The following is a 21,854-nucleotide window of genomic DNA, read 5'->3' on the forward strand; positions in this document are numbered from 1 at the left end:
AGATAGATATAACACATTGCACTGTTTCAAGACAAGCTTCAAATCTACAAGCTGTAAAGTATATTATCTTTCCAAAAATGAAGAGTTATACGAGCAAAACTAACTGAATTTGGAGCCTACAATTAATGGAAACCTTGTAAATAAGACTATATATTGGGGCGACTATGGGTCAGTGGTTAGCATGCCCGTCTTTCAATCAATAGGTTGGCAGTTCAATCCCCACCCTAGTCGATGTGTCCTTGAGCAAGACACTTAACCCTGCTTTGCTCCCTGTAGCTGTGTCTACGGTGTATAATGTAAAGTGTCTTTGAGTATCTTGAAAAGCACTATATAAATTAAATGGATTATTATTATTATATAAACTGCATGTATATATATTGAGAATGCAGCCTGCCAGAGGGGAAAGGTGGAGGAAGGCAGTGTAATAGAGTATTAAACCAGTGAGGATGGCTGGTCAGCTCTGATAACAACGCCTCCCCTACAGTAGATGTATCCGTCTCCTCGCTCTGCCTCATCCTTTCACTGACGCAGATGAATCTCGGGTCGCTGTCAATGACACGCACGCACTCGTGTGCAGCTGGTCTGCAGTGTGCGCCCGGGGCCAGACAGGGGTGAGAGGTGACAGATATGAAAAGGCAGAAGATATGACATTGCCCTCCATAGTCGACTGTTGGAGGGTGCCGAAGATACAGATGGAGGTCTGTGTGTTTTACTATATGGATTAGCTCTGTTGAGGTCATTACATTGAGCCTGCTGCTACAGTATGCACCAATTGGCCTGGCCCTGACCCCTGGACCATGCTCAAAGCTATGCTTCATATAAGTCCTAACCTTCCTTAGACCGGAGAGCCCGTCCAACTTTGGAGTCCATTACAAATGCCTGTGGGTATTTATGTGAGGGTCTACTTTGCTAGTAGCTAATAAAACAGCCAATCAATTGACTCACATTTTTAAAAGTTACCTTCATTATATGTGTAAAGCTGGACAACACAGGAGACTTTTACAAAAGGAAAAAAGAAAAGATAAAAATAGAGCGGGATTTTCAAGTTTAGCATGCTAGTTCAGTCCCGTCAGAGAATTTCTGTATAACTCAGCTGGAAACTAAAACCCCAATTCCTGCATATCCAAGAGACACTGTCTGTGTCATTGCTGAGGTGGACTACTTAGTGAATGTTGTGTGCTCAGTGGTTAGTGAACAAGAACGAACACCTTACACAGAGGGTTGAATAGGGAGCCTTTTAGCAGCTCTCACACACCATTATACCAATCACTGAACTTAAAGACGAATATCAAAGTACGTGTACAGGTCTGAGGGAGTACTCCTGTACTGCATATGAGAAAACAGATGTACAAAGCCTTTTTTGGATCCCGACGGAGCTGTGTAAAGTCTGATAAACTACCTCAAGTTATGTTACTTAAATCAACATTGATTGGGGCTGAAGACAAAAAATTTGAAAAAGAAATCAGTCTGGGACGTTACGAAAGAAGTGAGCTTACCAAACCTCTGTGGCCAGCTCCTCCTCTCTGCTTGAGGCTAAAGGTTCGTGGCTACAACTAGCAACACACCTACATCTTCCCAAAACTGATGGTGATCGAGTTGCCCTGTGGGTAATGTGGGCGCCAGGTTTGGACAAGGACTGCTATCGGTACCACGTTGCAGATTGTCACTACCATGGCGTTATCAGTCTTCTTTTCCACCCCTATATGTCTCCTTTGCATCCATTCATACATCAGTTTCACAACAGTGAACAGAGAAGAAGGAAACTCTTTGTTTTTTTTATGCTACATAAATATGCTACATATATGCTGTCATTTAAAAGAAATCAAACTAATTGAACGAATCTTCGTGTTTTTTCATATACAGTGAAAACACAAAAAAGGCGCACATATTCTTTTTTTTGTTCCAGATTTTTACGTTTGCAGCTGCCGTCACTATTGTTATCTCTGCCTCTTAATTTTTGGATTGGGATGTTGAGTCTTTATATACATATGCCTACTAGATTATCTTTACTATTGTCTCAGACTTGAAAAAATACTACTTTTAATCAATACTGCAGTTACGCTAGAAATATCGAAGTTCGAAGGAATTACAAATTACAGCACAGAACAAGGTGAACAAAGAAAGCAAGATACATTGCCATAAGCTGCTTTTTAAGCTTGATCAAGTCTTTAATGGATTTCCCTTCAGGCCACTCCGCTACACTATAATGGATATTGCAGCAGACCCATAACTTTTCCAAGATAATGAATCTGCCTTTCAGAAAACAAAGTACACTTGACATGCAGACACGTTCTTCTTTACAAGGTCATCATCCTGCTCGGATTCATGAACCGCAAAAGAATTTAAAATCATCAACGTCAACCCGACATCTCGGATCAAATTCAAAATGAAGGAGAATGTGATTTAAAAAATGGGCCATTCCTATTAAGACCTCACTGCATTTTTATCTGCTTTTTTCCCCAAGACTATTTTCTCTTTCATGGGAACGGTAGTCTCTAATTTCTCCTGGGAGTCACAAGCTGCAGCTATCTCAGCTGTGTTTACTAATCTTCCCCCGACACCAGTTTCTCAGCCCCACAAAGTTAATACTGGTCCAATGTAAATAGCCTTATCTCATAAACTCTTGTGTCCCCCCCCCCCCCCACACACACACACACACACACCTTGGCTACCCAATGTGATACACGGTTAGAAGTCAACACAGGGATTAAGCCAGAGAGACGGGGAATAACTAGAATTTCCGCCTTGCGGCTGGATGCATCTGCCAGTCAGTCAAGTCGCAGTTTACATCCATGACTTTCTAAAATGTCATCACTTCATTATTTCATCCTCGTAGACGTTTGTGTGAAATTGTCAGAATTAGCATATGAGTTCTTGAGGTCACAGTGGCAATTTGCCCACCAAACTCTAATCAGTCCGACCAAGTAGACATTGGTGACTGCTGTCACTTTACAATGATACCCACCCAATGAAGAACATGGGTAATACGCTGCTTGTAGTGCGGGGCTGAAAGATGAGCCGATAATTATTCAAACATAATTTGTCTCCTGGTTCTCACAACTGATCGATGGAGAGAGTTGATGCCCGGAGCCTATCTCGCCTTCTCGCCATGTGAAGATTACAGTACATGCCTCATTCCACCTGTGTTAGTCTGTTTCACTGAAGGCCCTCAATCACTGTAAATGCCATGGCAGTAAGTTTTAATTAAACCCAATGGAAAAAGTATTAATTATCCCATCGGCTGCCATGAATTGGCTGGTGGCTGGAGGCATATTCTTGCTCGAATGATAATGTGGATGTGACTTTTAAGAGTTTAGGATTAAATTTGTGATTTATCAAGTTCACAATTATATTTTTTTAGAAGCCTGAGGACATGAAACATTTTTTTTTCCCTATAAAGCAAAATCACAACCACACAGCTTTTAAAAAATAACGCCAGTTATACTTGTTCAAAGGCTAATCATATACTTTCCAGAAGGATGGAGTATTTCCTGAGGCCTACAATTATTTCTTTCAAGATGTTCTCCAGTATCTGATTGTATCCTATCTTGTCATCTGTACATCTGCTCCTCTTAGCTTATCTATCTTAATATCTGCCACATTAAATGTCAGTCCTTTCTTCCCAACTTCTAAAATGACTGCCGCCATTGAAGATGTTCTTTTTCTCCCTTTTAAATGTATGTTTTGTCATGTCATTAATTGGTACTTTTCTCATTACCATATCATAGATAGATTGATTGGTTGTACCCGTGGGATGCAAGTTTCCACAGTAAAAGTATTTTCAGCAGAGAACCCGCTGCTGCCACCGATATTTCTGCTGAGAAGCTGAAACAGCACTCTTCTCTTTTTCAGATCCCTGTAGGTATTTGTTAATGCAGCAATAGAGGAGCGCATTATAAACTATGTATGCCATTTCCCTCTGGCACCCACCAGTAGAGCGCATGATGGCAGGAAAATGCTAGTTTCTATTAGTCCTGTGAGGCTGGTTAACATAAAAGAAATCCTTGGGGTTAGCAGAAACCAGACACATTTGGTGTGAGTGCTTCATTAAAGCTGGAGCATAATGGACGCTGGACGTCTATAATAGCTGATTTGCATAAAGTCTAACTTTTCTGATATGTTGGCCTCATAAACAAGTCCTTTTATCTCTCAGACAATAAAATAAGAAACCAAAGCACACACCAACTGCTGGCAACGTCTTAAAAAATAGCCTCTAGTATTGTGCCCAATGAACTCGTACTTGATGTGTTTCAGATTTGGAGTGAGCCAAGTGCTGGGTCTGCTCTGTCTAATCTGCATGCCCACAGACATCTGATCTAACTTCTCAAAATGGCTGCAGCCAGAAAAACGGTCACGTACAGAACTGTAGAGGACCACTCACCTCGCAGGAGGTCAGGGCTGGCATAAGGTGAACTGTATGTCCGAAACAGCAGCCAATCAAAGTCATCCTCCTCCCCTTGGGTGAAGTCACACAGACTGGGGTCCGAATCCTCTTCAAACGTGCAGCCAGCCGCTGAGAAAAGAGAGGAAAATTAAAACAATGGCCATAAAGGAAGGAAACGGCATGTTTTTTTCAGTTTCAAAGAGATAGCTTTACCTCACAGATGGCTGAGACACATTAAGCGCATACATAAACTAGGGGTGCAATCACTTATATATGTTCATTCTTTTGTCTGACCATTACTCCTAGACCACCCTTAAAACAGCAAGAATGTTGGAATTCATGCTTGAAAAAGATCAAATGAATCGATTATCACAATTGTGGATGCAATCAACATTTCTTAAATATAACAGAGCCTTGGTGCTTTATTTTCTAATTCACTCTGAACCTCCTCCTCTTATGACAACTGGAATAAAAGTAATTATGTACTAAATGTAGACTTGATCTACTGACAATTAAATGTGTCCTGCAGCCACACTGACCACCTCTTTGCCCTTTCAGACTAAAACAATGACCTGTGTTTACTATTGATGGGAACCTTTCAGCCCAACTGAGCCAACCACCCTTTGCAATGCTGCTGCCACCAGTGTTTTAAACAGAACTGGTGTTCAGCTCCAGTAAGAAAGGCTGCACAATGGTTACGATAATAAATATTGTGTTATAGACTATTATAGTAACCAGACTTAAGTCACTGACTAGTAGGCAATGTGTGGCCCTCGAAGACAAATAGTCCACTCTTTGCATTTGTGGAGATGCTTAAATGTAAAGTATGAGTTTGAAGGGTCAATATCAACCTAAATGAGAGTCTAATACCCCATGTCATACACATGGGATTGTGTGTCAAAGTTGTATTAGATGAAATGTGTCCACATATGCTCTCAGACCAACTACAAAACAAGCAATGAGCTGTAAATACTTCAGACTCACACAAAGGTACAACATCTCTGCCAAAAGCAATAATTGTCCCTGCATCTGAGGAGAACAACCCCTCCCATTAAGCATCCACAAACAAGACTACATATCCCAAAGCCCATGCACAAAGGCATACAAATAGTAATAACATTTGGGGAAAGCAGGCACCCTGGGGAATGTAGTGATTATCATAATACCGCACAACCTGCTATTCCATGCGCCAAAAAGCTAATTTTTTCAAATTAGATTTAATAGCTATGGCTTTAATGGTCCTTGGGTCCTGAATAATGTGCTTCAGTTCTGCATCTGTTGCCATATTTCACATTAATCCATCGGTGTGAGAATTACAGTCTAACAGCGGACAGTTTGAACAGTGCAGTCATAAGACCAGAACTGGTGTCAGTAATAATTGGAGTAGGACAGCACGAGATGTGACATGCTAATGATAGGCATTACCACAAGAAGCTCCTGAAGGTGACCCATGTGGTCTGCAGCTTTATTGGTGCTCATTCTTTACTCTAATCTGCCATTAAACAAATGGTCTCAATATGACAGGCTGCAGAGGAACACGCCTGCTAAACTGTAGTGAGGAGACATAACTCTCTTTTTTACTACCGTTGTATAAGATAGCCACAGCTTCCGGTCATTAACAGATTAATGCGATTGCTGGTTTGGTAAGTTATGGGCCAAATTAAAATGGAGGATGCAATTAAGACTATGATAGAGCTGGGTGTCATTTGAGAATGTTTGATGCCACAATATGAATTTGTGAAAAGACAGGAATATAGCAAGGCAAATCACCAAGCAGACAAAGCTCATTCCAAAATGAGTGTGAATCTATCTATATATCTTAACCTGCTAGCTATCTATCTATCTTAACTTTCTATCTATATATCTTAACCTGCTTTCTATCTATCTTAACCTGCTAGCGATCTATCTATCTTAACTTGCTATCTATATATCTTAACCTGCTATCTATATATCTTAACCTGCTATCTATATATCTTAACCTGCTATCTATCTTAACCTACTGTCTGTATATCTTAACTTGCTTTCTATATATCTTAACTTGCTATCTATATATCTTAACCTACTTTCTATCTATCTTAACCTGCTGTCTATCTATCTTAACCTGCTATCAATATATATGAACCTGATATCTATCTATCTATCTTAATCTGCTATCTGTATATCTTAACCTGCTATTTATCTATCTTAATCTGCTATCTATATATCTTAACCTGCTATCTATATATCTTAACCTGCTATCGATATATCTTAACCTACACTAAGCTATAGAAAAGGCAGTGTATTTTAGAACAAAATATTACCATAAATCATTCCTGTTTAATGATCCAAAACATTGCAAAACAAGCAGAGATATTACAGCAAAGCCCCCCATGGTAATAATGTTAGAGCTCAATATCTTTTTCTTTTATAGTCTCACACTGTTTATCATCATATCATCCAACCCCACATTCTTTGTCAAATATGTGGAAAATTAAATGCCGTAAACATGAAATAATATATGTCCATTTTAGAGAGTGTGAACTAGCAAATGGATCGTTGTAAGCAGAGTTCTTCATGGTGCCTTGAAATAAAGTAGCATGATTAGTAAAGCGCTGCCATTTCGTCTCAATTGGCCAATCAATGATTGAACTGGTGTTTCTTCACATAAAGGTGTCAGTTTTAAGCCAATACCTTATTTACCTTGATTTCGCAGTTCAGTTTCATACACTGCAGCTATACTGTAAGTCACTACATGCACTATACCCGCTGCAAAAACTTTCTAAAAACTCTCCAGGTTACCACTAAGACTCTGATGTTTTCCACTGTGAGTGTCTTGGAGTAAAAGTAAAAGTTTTTAGAGTAAGAGAGGTATTGAGCTTTCTAGCTAATGCTGCATATCTGTTTGTTTGCATGTTTCAGGCATAATAATAATAATTCAATGCAGCAAACGCAGGTCCCATCACAGTGGGATTTTGCTGTTAAGTGGAATATATTGTAATGCACAAGCACAGTGCAAACCAGATCAGCTTTATTGGCCATGTATGTGTGCGCATACATGGAATTTGACTCCGGTTACATGTACGCTCTCATCGTACAACATATTTAAATTACAAATACAAATAACAGGATAAATATAAAAAAGACATTAAAGACAACAATATCAACATGTATGTACAATATAAACAACAACAACAGTGGAATGGGGATGTAGTGCAGAAAGGTGGTCATAGTGCATGTAGTGCAGATGGAGGTGATGCACTAAAGCTGAAAACTAAGTCAAGTCACAGTGGCCTTTGATCTATAGATTCTAATCAGTTTATCCACGAGAACAGTCGGATGTTTGTGCCAAATTTAAAGACATTCCTTCCAAGCATTCCTCAGATATCACCAAGCAAACTGACGGACGGACAACCTGAAAACTCAAGGCCTCCGGGGACATAGAAATTGGTGGTCACAGATATATATGCCACAATTTGATGAGGGAATTTGGAGGAAGAGATGAGCTTGTTCTATGAAGAGCTGAAGACGATCTTCTCGGTGCTCTTTGAGACAACCATTTTGTTGGATAGAAAACCATGTGCGCCTTGCAAGGACGCAGCATGAGATACCAAAATCGTTGTTGCTGTTTGATTTATAGGTTTACAGTTGCTCGAAGGTGTTGAACTTTCTCCAGATGTTGTATTCACTGCAGCACTAACAAACTCAGGGTGCCCTTGCCTACAGCCAACCTATTATATCACGCTTGCACCTCCACTGATTATACGATAACACCTGAGCATATCTACCATTGTGTAAGCTCAGTCCATTGGGTGATAGTAGCAGCCAACCAACAGGGAAGGGAGTGTGGCTTTCTCCCTATGGGTTTGATTTATAGCCCCGTGCTGGGCTGTTACTGCACAGATCTGCTGCTGAGGCCAGGGGTTAATTGTCCCACACTGGGGTCTATTTCTAATAGAACAGCCAGAGATATGGGACCTGACACATCCAAAAGCTGGCACTATATTATTCCCTGCTGCTTCGGTAAATGAAGCCTGCAAACTCCTCCCTACAAGAGACTCATCATCCAGAGGAAGGAAGCCGGGACGCGAGGCCAGCGCTGCCCGGGAATGTCATCTGCTCACAGCACACTGGGAGGGATGAAGCTAATCTATTATGACAAAACACACTCCCTCCGCAGCTCCTTCAGGAGGACCGATGGGTGTGTGGATTGTCAGTGGCCATTTTTTACCTGAATAATTACAGCATAATTTAGTGCAATGACCAGTGCAAAGTCAGACACTGCCAAGATGTTATGGCTGAGGTTGAGACTATCTTGTGCTTGGAGGAATGAATTCTGCAAATTATACGGCCAATATCATGCAAATGTTTGTGAGACTGCTAACCGATGTCTGATCTAGTTGCCAGGGTTGCAATCATTTTGAATATGCAAGGTATACCTCCAAAGAGGACATGCTGTGCCTCTTTTTGAAAGCAAAACGGAAGAAATGATTAAACAAATGTGTTCTAACGAGCCAGGAAGCAAGGTAGTTTCAAGGATGCCGTAGAAAACATTGTTCAAACCGCTTAACAGGGCCAAATCAGCCTGCTGTGGTGCTCTGCATGCAGCACAGCTACACACTGTTTGTAGGAACACCTGAGAGCGCGAGGCAGCGAGATGAGAAGGGTCTTGAGATGCTGAGGGGGGTGGGGGGTTTTGGGTTTAAAGACTTGGGTGAGAGGGATTTCTCTCACTTTTTGGTTTTGTCACTCTGTTTAAAACATTAATCTCAGTGTTTACAGTGAATCAACACAGATCACCCCATAAATAAATTGATACACAACCTCTCTGAGTTTATGGCACACCAAAATAAACTTCAGATTTACACAGTGGAAGCGATGAGCCACACTGTCAGAGGATGGATGCAGGAGCTCCTCTTTGATTTTATAAGGACATGAAAGAAAGTGGCAACTTGGCTACAAAACACTCCAATTTGCTTCCACATTTGTAAGGGATACATAAAATGTTCCCTCGTTTTATATGCACAGTTAATCAAGGCTCTGCGTCTCTCTCTGCACATATCAGTTGTTAGTGTCACATATAGACCTTCATGTTAGATTTGCTATCTCTCTGTTTACTTGTATAATCCTTTGCCTTGATATCTAATTGGAGTGTCAGCTATGCATAGTGGATATTGTCGGAGTCTCTGCTTATCCCTTTATTTGCATATGTTTTAAGCAGAAGGACGCTGGCCTAAGCTTGTTTATTTTATTCCTACAACTTTTCACTTGAATAAATCAAACACAGCAAAATAGGAAGTCTATGAAGTGGCAGAGCCCCGAACCACAGTATGAACAGTTTTTTTAATTTTAATTTTAAATTTGAGGCACAGTCAAGAACATCTATTAAATGGGCAAGTGTGGACTGCCATCAAATGTGCGATTCTCGCACTTATTTTCTAATATCTCAAAGAAAACGAAAGATCAGTCATTAAATACTGGAAGCAATCTTTTGATCTGAAACACTGCAGTTAATCTTTTCACTGGCTTTTCAAGAGAGTGAGTAGAATAAAGCAGTAGAGTCGAACACTACTGGGAAATACTTGTACAGATTGTAAATTAGTAGTACTTGTTTGAGTACCAAATCAGCCCCTCGAAGAGATAGTAAAAATCTGTATGTGAGAAAACTCCTGTACATTTGCTCAAGTGATAAAACAAAACATTTGATCGGGGGCATAACCAAATGCATATTTAAACTTTAAAACTCATCTAGGGGTGGGCAACATTAATAAAATCCTCTATGACAAACTATGTCATTTCTTCTCAAGCTCATTCACATGAATGGAAGAAGGAAAATGACTCTAGATTCAGTTTAATCCAGAGTCACAGAGTCCATATCACGACTTTTAGAACCTCATGAATTAAATAAGGTATATTCTTATATATGTAAGTGGTCATACTCTGGAGTTGATTTACCTATAAAAAAAAATATCCGCTGAGTTACAGACGTCTCTTTCCCAATGACATGGATTCACTATGGGGAAAAGTGTTTTGGGGCCCCAGGGGATTAAAGTTGAATATTCAACTTCATGGAATTGACCTTTCTCAGCAATGATGGGTCAGGAAGTGTTTTTTCTGGGATCCTCTTCTATATCCCTGCCTCCAGAATTACAGAAGTTACAAAGAGCTGCTTGGATTCACATCAAACTCTCTGCAAGAAAGTGAATACATGAATTTATGAAAATGTCAAACTCTGCTTTTAGCTCAATACATAACAAATCAAGGACATTAAGATCCAAGTTGGAAAATATAATGTAGATGAGAGGTACAGAAGAAATTAAAAAAAAAGGTCTTTTCCATCTGAGATAATGTCTGAGAGATGCAAACCAATAAGTCGATTTCAAGACTCAGAGCAAAACACTTAAAACCCAGTCTCCCATTTACAGTATAATAAACATAGTAGAAGACGATGTGTGCGCTCCGAGAAACCACTCACAACCTTTGCTTTAATGTCTACTCAGACTCTCCCCTTAATTTGGCAGCCAGGATGGGCAATGAACACCAGAACCTGTGAAGTCACCTGGGAAATGCAGCGTGACGATGAGGCACGGGAGCTTGACGTATCAACATCAACTAATGGGAACCAAACTAAGCTGCGAAAACAGTCCGTACTTGAGAGCGCTTCTACTTCCACAGCCTCATCGGAGTCTGTGGTGACTGAGTGTCTGGCTGGTGGGGATCCAGGTGGGAACGGGTGAGTAATACTGGAGGCAGTTAGTGGGAGGAGAGTGGCTGATTTGCATTGCACTGCGAGTTTAGCCCGATGCATCAGCAGGAGACAGGTATATTTATTCTCTACAGAGGCTCTCCTCCCCAGTACTCCCTTGGCTGCCTCTGAAAGCCATCCATCCCCACACCTGAATACGCAATGAAATCATCTCTGCCTCCCCGGGCATTAATAACTCAACCCAGGTGGCTGGATGGTCGCGGTCACACAGACAGGGCCAAGATGATTGAGAAAAGAAAGGAATTGGAGAAGGTGAACATGTACAGTAGAATGTTTACACTGTAAGAAGATATTAAACATGTAATTACACCTTAAAATGACTGAACCGTATGGTTCCCTTTTTTAAGGAAGAATGGCCCTCAGCATTGTTCATACTTTTGGGCTCTCTCCCCTTTACTTTGAAGATACAACAACACCCTTCCCTCAATATCTCAAAATGAAAAGGCACTATTGAATTGGTGACTCAATAACTTATTATCTCAAAACACACAGAGCAAGAATTGTGAATTGCTTTCTGCTATTTTCATGATTTGATCAATTTCTCCTTCTTTCTATATAATGAAATTATTATTTGACACTTTGGCAATATTGTCCCTGTTGTGAAACATATTGAATCGGTGTGCTCAAATATGAACCCTTAAAGAGTAACGTTGTCGATGGACACTTCAACATAAGTTGTTTTTTAAGTATGCAGCATAACCAGATATATTGTCTTTTTAATTCCATGCATTCCTCTTCCTTGACAAAACCTGGCATCCACATTTCCCACAATGCAACTTGACCGTTTGACCGTTTGGTTGGAGATTTGGGTGTGTTATCTATTTTTTAGTTTTTACATTTTCAAACCTGTACTTTTTGACACTTGAGGCACTTTATCAGACCTCTCTGAGCTCCTTGGTCAAATGTTTCACATATGCAGCAGTACTCCCCACAACTTGGAAACGTACTTGGCTGTTTAAAATGTATTTATATGACACATTTAACACTTGACAAATGTAATTACTAATTGCATTGAGCTGATAAACTGAAGGAGCTACTGTAGGCTAGTGAAAAATAATTGTCTGGAGATATAACGTTCAATCACTCACAACCCTCCTCCCAAAGGACTGCAGATAAAAAAATAGCTTTTAGCTATAACTGATACAATGAATGTATTGTGCAATGTCCCTGCTAAATAACCACAAAATAAATAACAAAGATCCACGTCTATTCTGTTTCTCAAACTGGAATGACAAAAAGTGAAATGGCCCCACCCTGTCTTCAGCAAAAAGAAAGATACATCACCCTCCCCCACAATTGTCATACAGTAATTCAAATGAAGGAAAGCCACATTTTTCAAGAACATTTCCTTCTGATGGTGAACAACGACACAAAGGCTTGCTACAATTATATTCGCACTGAATCCTCAGATACCAGTCAGCCGCGATTCATCTTCGAAATTAATTTTGCCTTCACTTTAAAGGGTCGGTACAATATGTCATCCTCTGTGGAGGGTTGATGGTAAAAGTATCTCAGATGTCAGTAGAATAGTCAAAAAAATATTATTTGTCTCTTTCTGTGCTATTCTGAGGGCAACAGGAAGGAAAAAACAAAAATCTGAGCTTGTTGTCTTCCGTTTCTTCTGCACAGAGAAAAAAAGAAAACATCAATTATTCCACTTCCCAGTTCCTGTGGGTATCCTATTCCCTACAGTAGAATACTTATCAGTTCACACTGCTAATAAGGAGTTAATTATCATACTTATTTTTTTCATTTCAAATCGGTGGTCTATTTTGAGTTTATGTCTTTTTCAGGTAAGACTGGATTGCTGTGCATGCTTTTCTCTTCACTTCCTCAGAAGACAAACGACAAGTGGCTCATGACAGCAAAGGCCTATATATAACAAATCAGTTTAATTAGCAGGAGGAAATCTCTCCTGTCTGCTGGCTTCACTTCCAACATCTGTTTCATTCAAGGATCTATCCATGAATATACGCTTTTAGATTTGAGAGACATAGAAATAACCATAATGCAGAATAGGAGGTCCTTGACCTTGTGAAGTCTCTAGACGAGAACACTTGTTTTACTTCAGTGAGGGACTGAGGCAACTGCAGCGAAGAAATATATAATATTGTGAACATGTAATGAGATTTAAAGTGTAGCCAAAAACTGCATTATTTTGATTGAGCATGTTTGACTGTCGATGTACTGACAAGTTTGATTATTAATTAAATGTTTAAGTAAATGCCAAACAGTTACTGGTTTCAGCCATGTGCTGCTTCTTTCTGTTTTTATTTATTCATTATATATTTAGGCTCTTTTGATTTAGTCTTAAACTGAAAGGATGAGTGCATTAATTGGTTAGTCAATCTACAGAAAAGTATTCAGCAGTTGTTTTGATAATCCATTAATCAGGGATTTTAAAAGCTAAAATTGTCTCATTTGTCACATATGATAGTAAACTGAATATCTTAGTGTTTTGAACTGATGGACAGAAATTGTTTATACAAGAAAAAAACAGCAAATTGGTTGATAATGAAAAGTCTCTTGGAAATTGTGATGGCTGTTTTACAACCATTTAATGACATTTTATAAACTTGTTTAATTGGTCAAATTAAAAAATATACAAGGACCTGAACAGTATTTAAGATTTATAAAGGTGAGCGTGAAAATACAAGACCAGAGGGAAAGACCATGGGTTCACTTTTATTGACAAAGTTATTGAATTAACCTACAAAAGGCTTTTTTCCTTTGATCCCTTTTCTTATTACATATTTTAAGATCATTTGCAGCTGTTAATATTCCAATTGGATTTCTATGACAAGCACATGTATATTTTAAAGTAATATTTGAGTCCTGTTGAGTAAACTAGAGTGATCCAAAATATTTCCTCTGAAAAACAGTTTTTGTAGAGATAAATAATTAACGTGTGGGGATAAGAATACACTATGACACACCTCACTTGATAATTGATGTCTTAAATTTGCATACTAATACATTATGACCTAATCATAATGATTCATAATCCCTCTTGGCGTTACGAATCATATTATTATTGCGTTCTCTAAACTATGATGCAATTGAAATGTGCTAAAAAGGTGATTATGTGTCATCAAACAAAACACATATTTAATCCTAAACTCAATAGCGCGCTAGCACCCCCAGTTCTTCGGTTAAAGAGTTGCAGTGGAAAATATGCATAATCGCGGAGTGTTGACTTTTATGTCTCCACACTTCCTGTGTTGCAGCAAGTAAATATTGTACTCATTCCCAGGCAGTTTCAGTTTGAGACACTTTCAGATGAGCCTGCAGTGTAAATAAGCTGCGATCAACACAATACGAGAAAAAAGGGACAACCTCAAGGTTCATTTAAATAGTTCATGAGTAAAGTGTCGGAATGTAATGTTCACATTTCTTTTGGGTGAACAAACCAACTCCAACGCAAATATGAACTCTTATTTCCGATTCTGACTGACCTCAGCCAATTCCAATGCAACTCCTGGCCAGCTGAGCCAATTCAATTTGACTGTGCATCCTAATCAAACTGCCTGCAGTGTCCCGACTCGCCGGGGAAGAAAACAAAAAAACTGTTGTCTATCAACTCTGATAAACCACACACCCTGTAGCAGCTTCACTGCTCTGCTGCCCGTCAATTCCACTAACACAAAGACAGCCAATTGCTGTCTCCACAACCTGCAGCCTTTCAATTCCACTCAGCCACACATAGGATCACATGAAGGGAGAATTCACTCTCTCTCCCTCACAACCCATTGTTCCTGTTGTGTATGCAGCATAAAGTGAGTATGCCCTTTCTTTCTCTTATTTCTACATTTGGCATCAATATGAAAGAGACAAAGGGCAAATAGTTGTACCCTTTTTAAAGTCTTTTTTTTCTGCGTAATTAATCCCTGGAACCAAATTTACTCAACTGAGAAACATGACAAGTTGTGCTCTATTTATCACCTAAACACCAACAGCACCACTACAGGCGCACACAGATGGTAGAATATTCGCTTTGTGGAATATAGTATAATATAGTCCGACAAGCTGTGTCGAACACACACATCCAAGGGGATTTGCATGGGACTTTTTAGAAAAATAAGTAAATGTTGAACATTATGAAGCATTCATTAAGCAAGGTTAGTCTCTAAAGCAGCCAGTATTGTAATTGTTTAATTACCAGTTTACAGTGAGGCTGAAGCATTTTGTCTTCTGAACCTGTGCATACCTTTTGCATATATTAATTGAATTCACTTTTTGAATTTTTTTGTCAAATTAAATACAAACCACAATATAGGAAGTAATTCAAGTTTAAAATAAATGTAAAGGTGAAACATGTACTGTATATTCATTATCTATCAACACTAACACTCAAAAGCAAATCTGCTACATCTGTATGTTGAGGATGCATTTTGATCCCATTTGATTGCCAGTAACTCACTACATTGGAGCATAGGAAAGAAAACACAACAGGATTTCTTCATAAATGAGTCCTGTACAGTTCAAACCAGTGAGAAAAGCAACACATGTGTTCAGGGCCTTTAAATAACGAACCACATTTAACTCAGCATTCAGTTTCCTGCTGGCGAACCAGTTCTAAACTACAACTAGTCGAATGCTAACTGACAGAGCAATCTATCACATAGAGAAACGCAGGAAAAAATAACAAGCAAGAAAATAACAGTGTTTATTGTTCGGTCAAAAGCATGCAGCTAATTAAAAAGACAATAGTGTTGGTTTGTTTCAGGCTGAGGAGGATTTAAATAAGTTCTGGCGACTCCAAAGCCAAGCAGAAAAGGGGCATCCATGACATTTTAAGGGATTATTAGTGAAGAAATGGAGTGACACCTGTGATGCTGGTGCACAGGGGGTGGGCGTCTGACACGTGTCTCGGCAGCAAAAACGGGTGCATGAAAATATTCGCCTAACACTAATGCAATATAAAATCAAGCAAACAAACCACCGTGTTTTACAAGTTAACAAAAACAAAGTACTGTGCAATTTTTAAAAAAAAATAGTAGCGGCCACAGCAATATTTTGTTCTGAATGCAATGAGTCACATCTTATAAATCTAAAGACCGCTGTGCGATAGAGGTACGGTTGCTGAAGCAGCTCTAAAACTCCTGAGAGAACATTTAAAAAGACAAGAGAGAAAAAGTTTACCGAAACACAGCGATTTGTTTGTGTGAACTCGCGCTGAGGTACCGACTTCAGCTCCTGTGAATACAGACAACCTGGTGCTCCAGATGGTTCTGTGCACTCAGGAACGCTCCTATGGGGCAACTTCTGAACAGCAATGCTAATCTACCTCACAACAACTTCCACAAGGAACGAATAAAAGAAAAATGGATCAAAGGCAAAAAAAAGTCTAACTCAACTAAAGAGACACTCTTAATCACCTTTTACCAGTAACCTCCATTCCTTCCAGCATCCAACTGCTCTGCTGCCCTTTCTGGGCTTCCACCCAGCCAGCCGTCTTTCGTCCACCTGATCTTCTCCTATCCGGGCAGCTCTTTTGAGCACGTTTCTTCGGCCTGCTGTGGGCCTACTTCCTGGTGCAGCTGCCACCTGCCCAGTCGCGTGGTGCTTTGCATCAATCTCGCTGCAGCCGGAGCCAAGTGGTCAGTCCAGTGTGTGCTCATATGTGCACGTGGGCTTCTGTCTACACGCATTCATTTATATGCGCAATATAAGCTGCTGCTGCTGCTGCTCCTGCAGGGACACGGCACAGACAGGCCGTCACTCAAACAAAGATGGACGTGTAGAGAAATGGGAATAGACATCCAACAATCACACATGAGGATGTGCTTTCACACTCAATCTGAGGAGACACGGCCACAAGAGACACCAAATAAACCTAAAACTGCCCTCCTAACCCCCTAACGGCCATGGCACTCTCTGATAACTCGTATTCCTTCCTCCATGCTTGAGATGTGAAGCAAGGAAGTGGTTAAACCGACCTCAAGTCCAAGAGGGTTCTGATAAATGGCACCACTTGAGTTTGTGGCTTTCAACTGTTATTAGTTTAGTATTTTGCAACCTAACCTGCCCTGAACTTGTCCTTCTGCACTGCAGCGTCAATGTCTGAAAGATCCAGACTGAAAGACTAGACTTTGTTAGTTCAGCTGGTCCTCGCAGTAGACGTGGAATGTGTACGAATCAGAGCCAGGTCCAGCACTGGCCAACCTAGCAGCGCATTGATAGTCCACATTGTGGTCACGTTGAGTTCCAGTTCCAGCCTTGTTGGAAGTCATCAGCCATTCCTCAATCGCAGCACTTTGAAAACTCAGTCAAAGCTGGAGTGGAAAATACCATTTTGAACATATTCCCATCGGATGCATGTCAGACTTTACCAGAAATGTATGAATACTCAATTCGGACCCTGATTAATGGAAAATGTTACAAGCCTCTTGAAAACCTACATGCTGGTTAATTAAGACTGAGTCAAATAGCATTGGTGCTACGATGATAATGGAATGTAAATGTTTAATATGGCATTGCCTTGCTGCAAAAACAAATAGATAAAGTGTGTTTGCTAAAGTGAGAGCTAGAGAGTGAACGAGAGAAAGATCATAAGAAATAGTACTCGCCATTGGACCTCAGCCAACCCGTAGGGGACAGTGTTTGAGGTGAGCGGTCCTGGGGGGGGAAGAGAGAGAGGGAAGGCTGCCAACATTTCACCGTTTGAAAAGCTTATTAAACTATTGGCTCATTGTGATAGAGGTGAAAGTTGAGGAATGGGCTCCAGCCCGCCACAGGAAGCACCTCTGTAGCTTCAGAGCGGTACAGAAGCACATTTTCCACTGAGTCATACAAACAGACCATAGACGGCCTTTTCAATCACTCCGGTCTGTCTCTCTTCTCATTCTCTCTCTCTCTCTCTCTCTAGGTCTGTCTCTCTTCTCTTTGCTGATTCTCTCTCTCTCTCTCACACTAGTTCAGAATTAACTTTGGCCAAAGACAAATATATTCCAGGAGGCCCTCTGCAGCTTCATTCCCTGCACCCTTTGTGAGCTCTGATGAGTTCCTCTCGTGCGTGGAAGACGTTAAAAAGGCGAACACAATGCACCACGACACAATGAATTCTGCCCGAAGTCGGTGGCCACGCTCGCGTTGCACTGACAGCCGGCAGTGTTGTTTGTTGCAGGCATCTGTGTTGTTATTGGACTATGAAAGCGTCTATCACCGACCCTGAATGACAGCAGCAGCTGTCTCTCGTCGAAGAAGTGACAAGAGAGGCCGTCGATGAAATGACTTGATGACTTTTCACCACTTCTGTTATTTATTTTTGATAAATAATAATAAATAGATGTATGTAGTAGGCTTTCAAATGATGCTTGTTCCAAGCTTCAAACAGTCACTGCAGAGGGAACATTCTACAGGTAGGAAGGAGCTCAGCACATGTGTTAGACCTTTCTGCTGAACATCAAATTCAACATGAAAACGCTCCAAGAACACAGAGAACGGTCCCTATTGGGCCTGCAAGCATTGGCCCCTTTACTCTCCATTTCTTTGAGAAATCCTGATACTCTGCTGCTGAAGATAACTTAGCAGAGACACGAGAAATGTCTAAGATATCTGCAGAATATGGACATTATCCTGGAAACTGAAAGTTGGTGAGCAAGAGGTTCATGTGTTATCCAGAGGAATAAGGACTGTGCACATTAAAGCTGCATTCAGACGGACCAGACCCTCTGGACGGCACGGGGAGAATATAGAAACACTCCGAAAGAACAGCAGGACGTTAAAACAAAACACGCATGACGATATGGTGTTATGTAAAAATGTAAAAAATATATATTAAACAAAATGTGATCATTCTAGTAATGAATGCAGATATGAAATGCAACTTTATCTTAATATTTTTATTATTTTATTTATTACAAACTTAAACAACCCATAACATCCTGTTGTAAATTATGTCAAGGAGGACGGCAAAGAGATCAAATATATGTTTTTATTTGGACGGCAATGCCGTTTACCGGTAAACCGTTGCCGGTATTCTCTGCCTCCCTCACCTGATTTTACCATCCTGCCCTTGTACAGTTTGCCTCATTTCATGTGAATGCAGCATGTGGAGCCTGACTTGCACATCCGAATTCCTCTAAATGTATTTCCTTCTCTAAATGGCTGTTGAAGTTTAGATGGTCAAACCCTGTGCATGACTCCAAGTGAAAAGGAAACACATTATTTGCAGCCGATTGATATTCACAATGTGGTTTAATTCAATGCAAACGCCAAACAGCATGCTACAACAGTTGGTTAAAAGACCTTTTGTGCTCCACTACATATTTCTAGAATTAGCCTCTTCATAGAACATGAACCCATGCACAAGAGTTCCATAATTTGTGTCAGCGAACATTTCTTAGATATCCGACGCCTGTGGCCAGCTCTCTGATCAGCTGCGTGAATGCAGGGTGCAACCCTGAACATTAACAAGCCAACATAAGAGCATGCAGAGCCTTCAGATACATCTGCGCCCTGCTGCGTCTCAGATGCAATTCTGCCCCAGTTGATTTTCCTTACTGCTGGAGGAGCCTACAGGCTCCTGCCATCTCCTCCTCACAGATACAGTTGTGGGGCCCATGCAGAGTAAACTAGAGGTCATGCAGCCTCAGATGGTTGGGAGCTCAAACTCTCTGAGGATTGAGAGTAGTGACTGGGAGGGCTGTGGAGACTTGATGTGTTGGACATCATTGATGTCATGATACAGGGCCAACTATATGCATGTGATAAATGTTTTTACTAACTAATGTATATGTATGTATCCCTTTTTCATTTTACAGCTTAAATTCAACATGACCTAGTTCTCCAAGTACTCAATATTCTCTTTTGAGCACTGACGACTGTAGACGTCAAACAACCAAATGCCCACAATCAAATATGTAGCATCATCCAAATGACAGAGAGATGACTGGTATGCTATTTATCCTCAAAAGGCAATCATTACTTCAACTACATTGTCTTTCTGAATAATGCAATAAAGAACAACATTCTTTGTTTTTTGTTCATGTAAAAAGAGACTTTATCCTTTGAGACAGTATCAGAAGCCGAGGAAAAATGTGACATTCTCTTCCTAAAAATGTTTCAAAAGCTAACAGAAAACAAATTAAAACTCCCTTTGCCACACTTCGGCTTAAAGAAGGGATCATTTTCCACGGGCCATAAATGCACCTCAAAAACATTTTGACGGTAGGACGTTGTAAAAAGGTTTTAGCTGCTTTCAAAGACCTATGCAATTTAGTAAAAGGTCAGAAAATAATCCAATCCTTTCATGATGTTTTTACCCTTTTATAAGAACTGCACTTTTGTGTAATAATATCTCCCATGAAGGTGCAAACTTGTCTCTTTTAAGGTCTTGAAAGGGGAAATGAATTGTTGAGAGCAAGGAAACATTGTCATTTTGTATGATAGGGTGTGTACATTTTTTACTTTGCATTCAAGTATAGTGATCAAAATCTTGACTTTATGAGATGAGTTTCAGAGTATTCTCAAACATGGCTACATACTGATATCATCAAATGAATACTTTTGAGACCAAACTTCACATTGGGAATTTTACAGCCTCATTACACAGACAAGGTAAAATTCGTTATGAGTTTTAACCACGCATGAAGTAGTTTTAAACCTTGAACACCTGAATGGAGCGGGGGGCTGAGTGGATTTTATTTGTTGAATATGCGAATGTCTTCTGTATATGTGGAGACGCACTGCACATTTTCTCAGCATGTGTCTGTATAGCGCAGGAGAAAGATCCATTTGTGTCCTAATTATAACATCTTATTATGTTCAAATTGGACTGCTATTGTTACATCTGGCAAGTTCTATGGAATTGCAGTTTTGATCAGGATGCAGGTGTTGCTTCAATGTGTCTTTCATAAACAAAGGAATCATTTATAGTGTTTGTGTTAATTGTTTATGTCCTGTGTCTCTAGCTCTACCGCCTATCGATCCAAAAGGAGGTGTGCTTGTAGTCTGGGGACATAATTGGTTATCATTTATGGCTCATCAATACACATTATTCAACAAACACATTGCAATTTCTTTCTAGTAAAGGTTGAAAATGTAACTACATAAAATAACTGATACATATCTTTCTGGTGTAATTATCAGTCCAATAACTTCCCAGGGGGTTATCTCTGAAGGTTAATTGCTCTCGCAACGTTGGGAGAATGTCTTGTCGAACATGATGTGAAAATCTCATTCATTTGATTCAACATGTACAGTACACAACACTTGAGGATGAACCTACAGGTGAACCCTGGCTCGATAGCTGAAGATTCAAAAGGGACTAAAAGCATATCACTAAAATTACCTTCGCTGTTGTAGTCATGAAAGCAAAAGGACTTCCTGTCACAAGCTTTTCTGAGGAGTTGGAGCTCTCCAGCTGCCATCACAGACAGTTTGAGCCTCCATTTTTTTTTTTTAACGCTGCACTCAGCGGGATACAAATTCATAGGATCCCAACGTGATGTCCCTGGACTGAGATGTTTCCATCATGATGTCCTCTGACAACATAATTATGCATTGTATCTCACTTCACACGGCTCGCCAAACCACATCAGCTGCAGCTCATAGTCCAGCATCCCGGCAGAGGCAGCAGCAGAGCGGAGGGTAGAGGGGAGGATGTAGCTCGGGGGCCTTACGCTAAGCAAATGGAATGCAAAGGCGGTAGATTGGAGACCAGAAGCAGAGGGGCCTGAATAGGGATGTCGGAAGGAGCGCCAGTGGTCTTTCACTTTGCATCAA

General features: G+C 40.2%; 1 protein-coding gene across 3 annotated transcripts in view; it reads right to left on the reverse strand.

Moving 5' to 3' along the window:
* The window catches only part of ptprub (protein tyrosine phosphatase receptor type Ub), a 134,050-nt gene that overhangs the window by 87,052 nt on the left and 25,144 nt on the right, over nucleotides 1-21,854 (reverse strand). For all 3 annotated transcript variants that reach the window (XM_034553345.1, XM_034553346.1, XM_034553347.1), the window contains exon 2: nucleotides 4,382-4,513. In XM_034553345.1, the coding sequence (XP_034409236.1) occupies nucleotides 4,382-4,513 (132 nt within the window). The remainder of the gene's footprint in view (nucleotides 1-4,381; nucleotides 4,514-21,854) is intronic.

Source organism: Cyclopterus lumpus, chromosome 16 (genome assembly GCF_009769545.1).
Source record: "Cyclopterus lumpus isolate fCycLum1 chromosome 16, fCycLum1.pri, whole genome shotgun sequence".
Taxonomy (NCBI): Eukaryota; Metazoa; Chordata; class Actinopteri; order Perciformes; family Cyclopteridae; genus Cyclopterus; species Cyclopterus lumpus.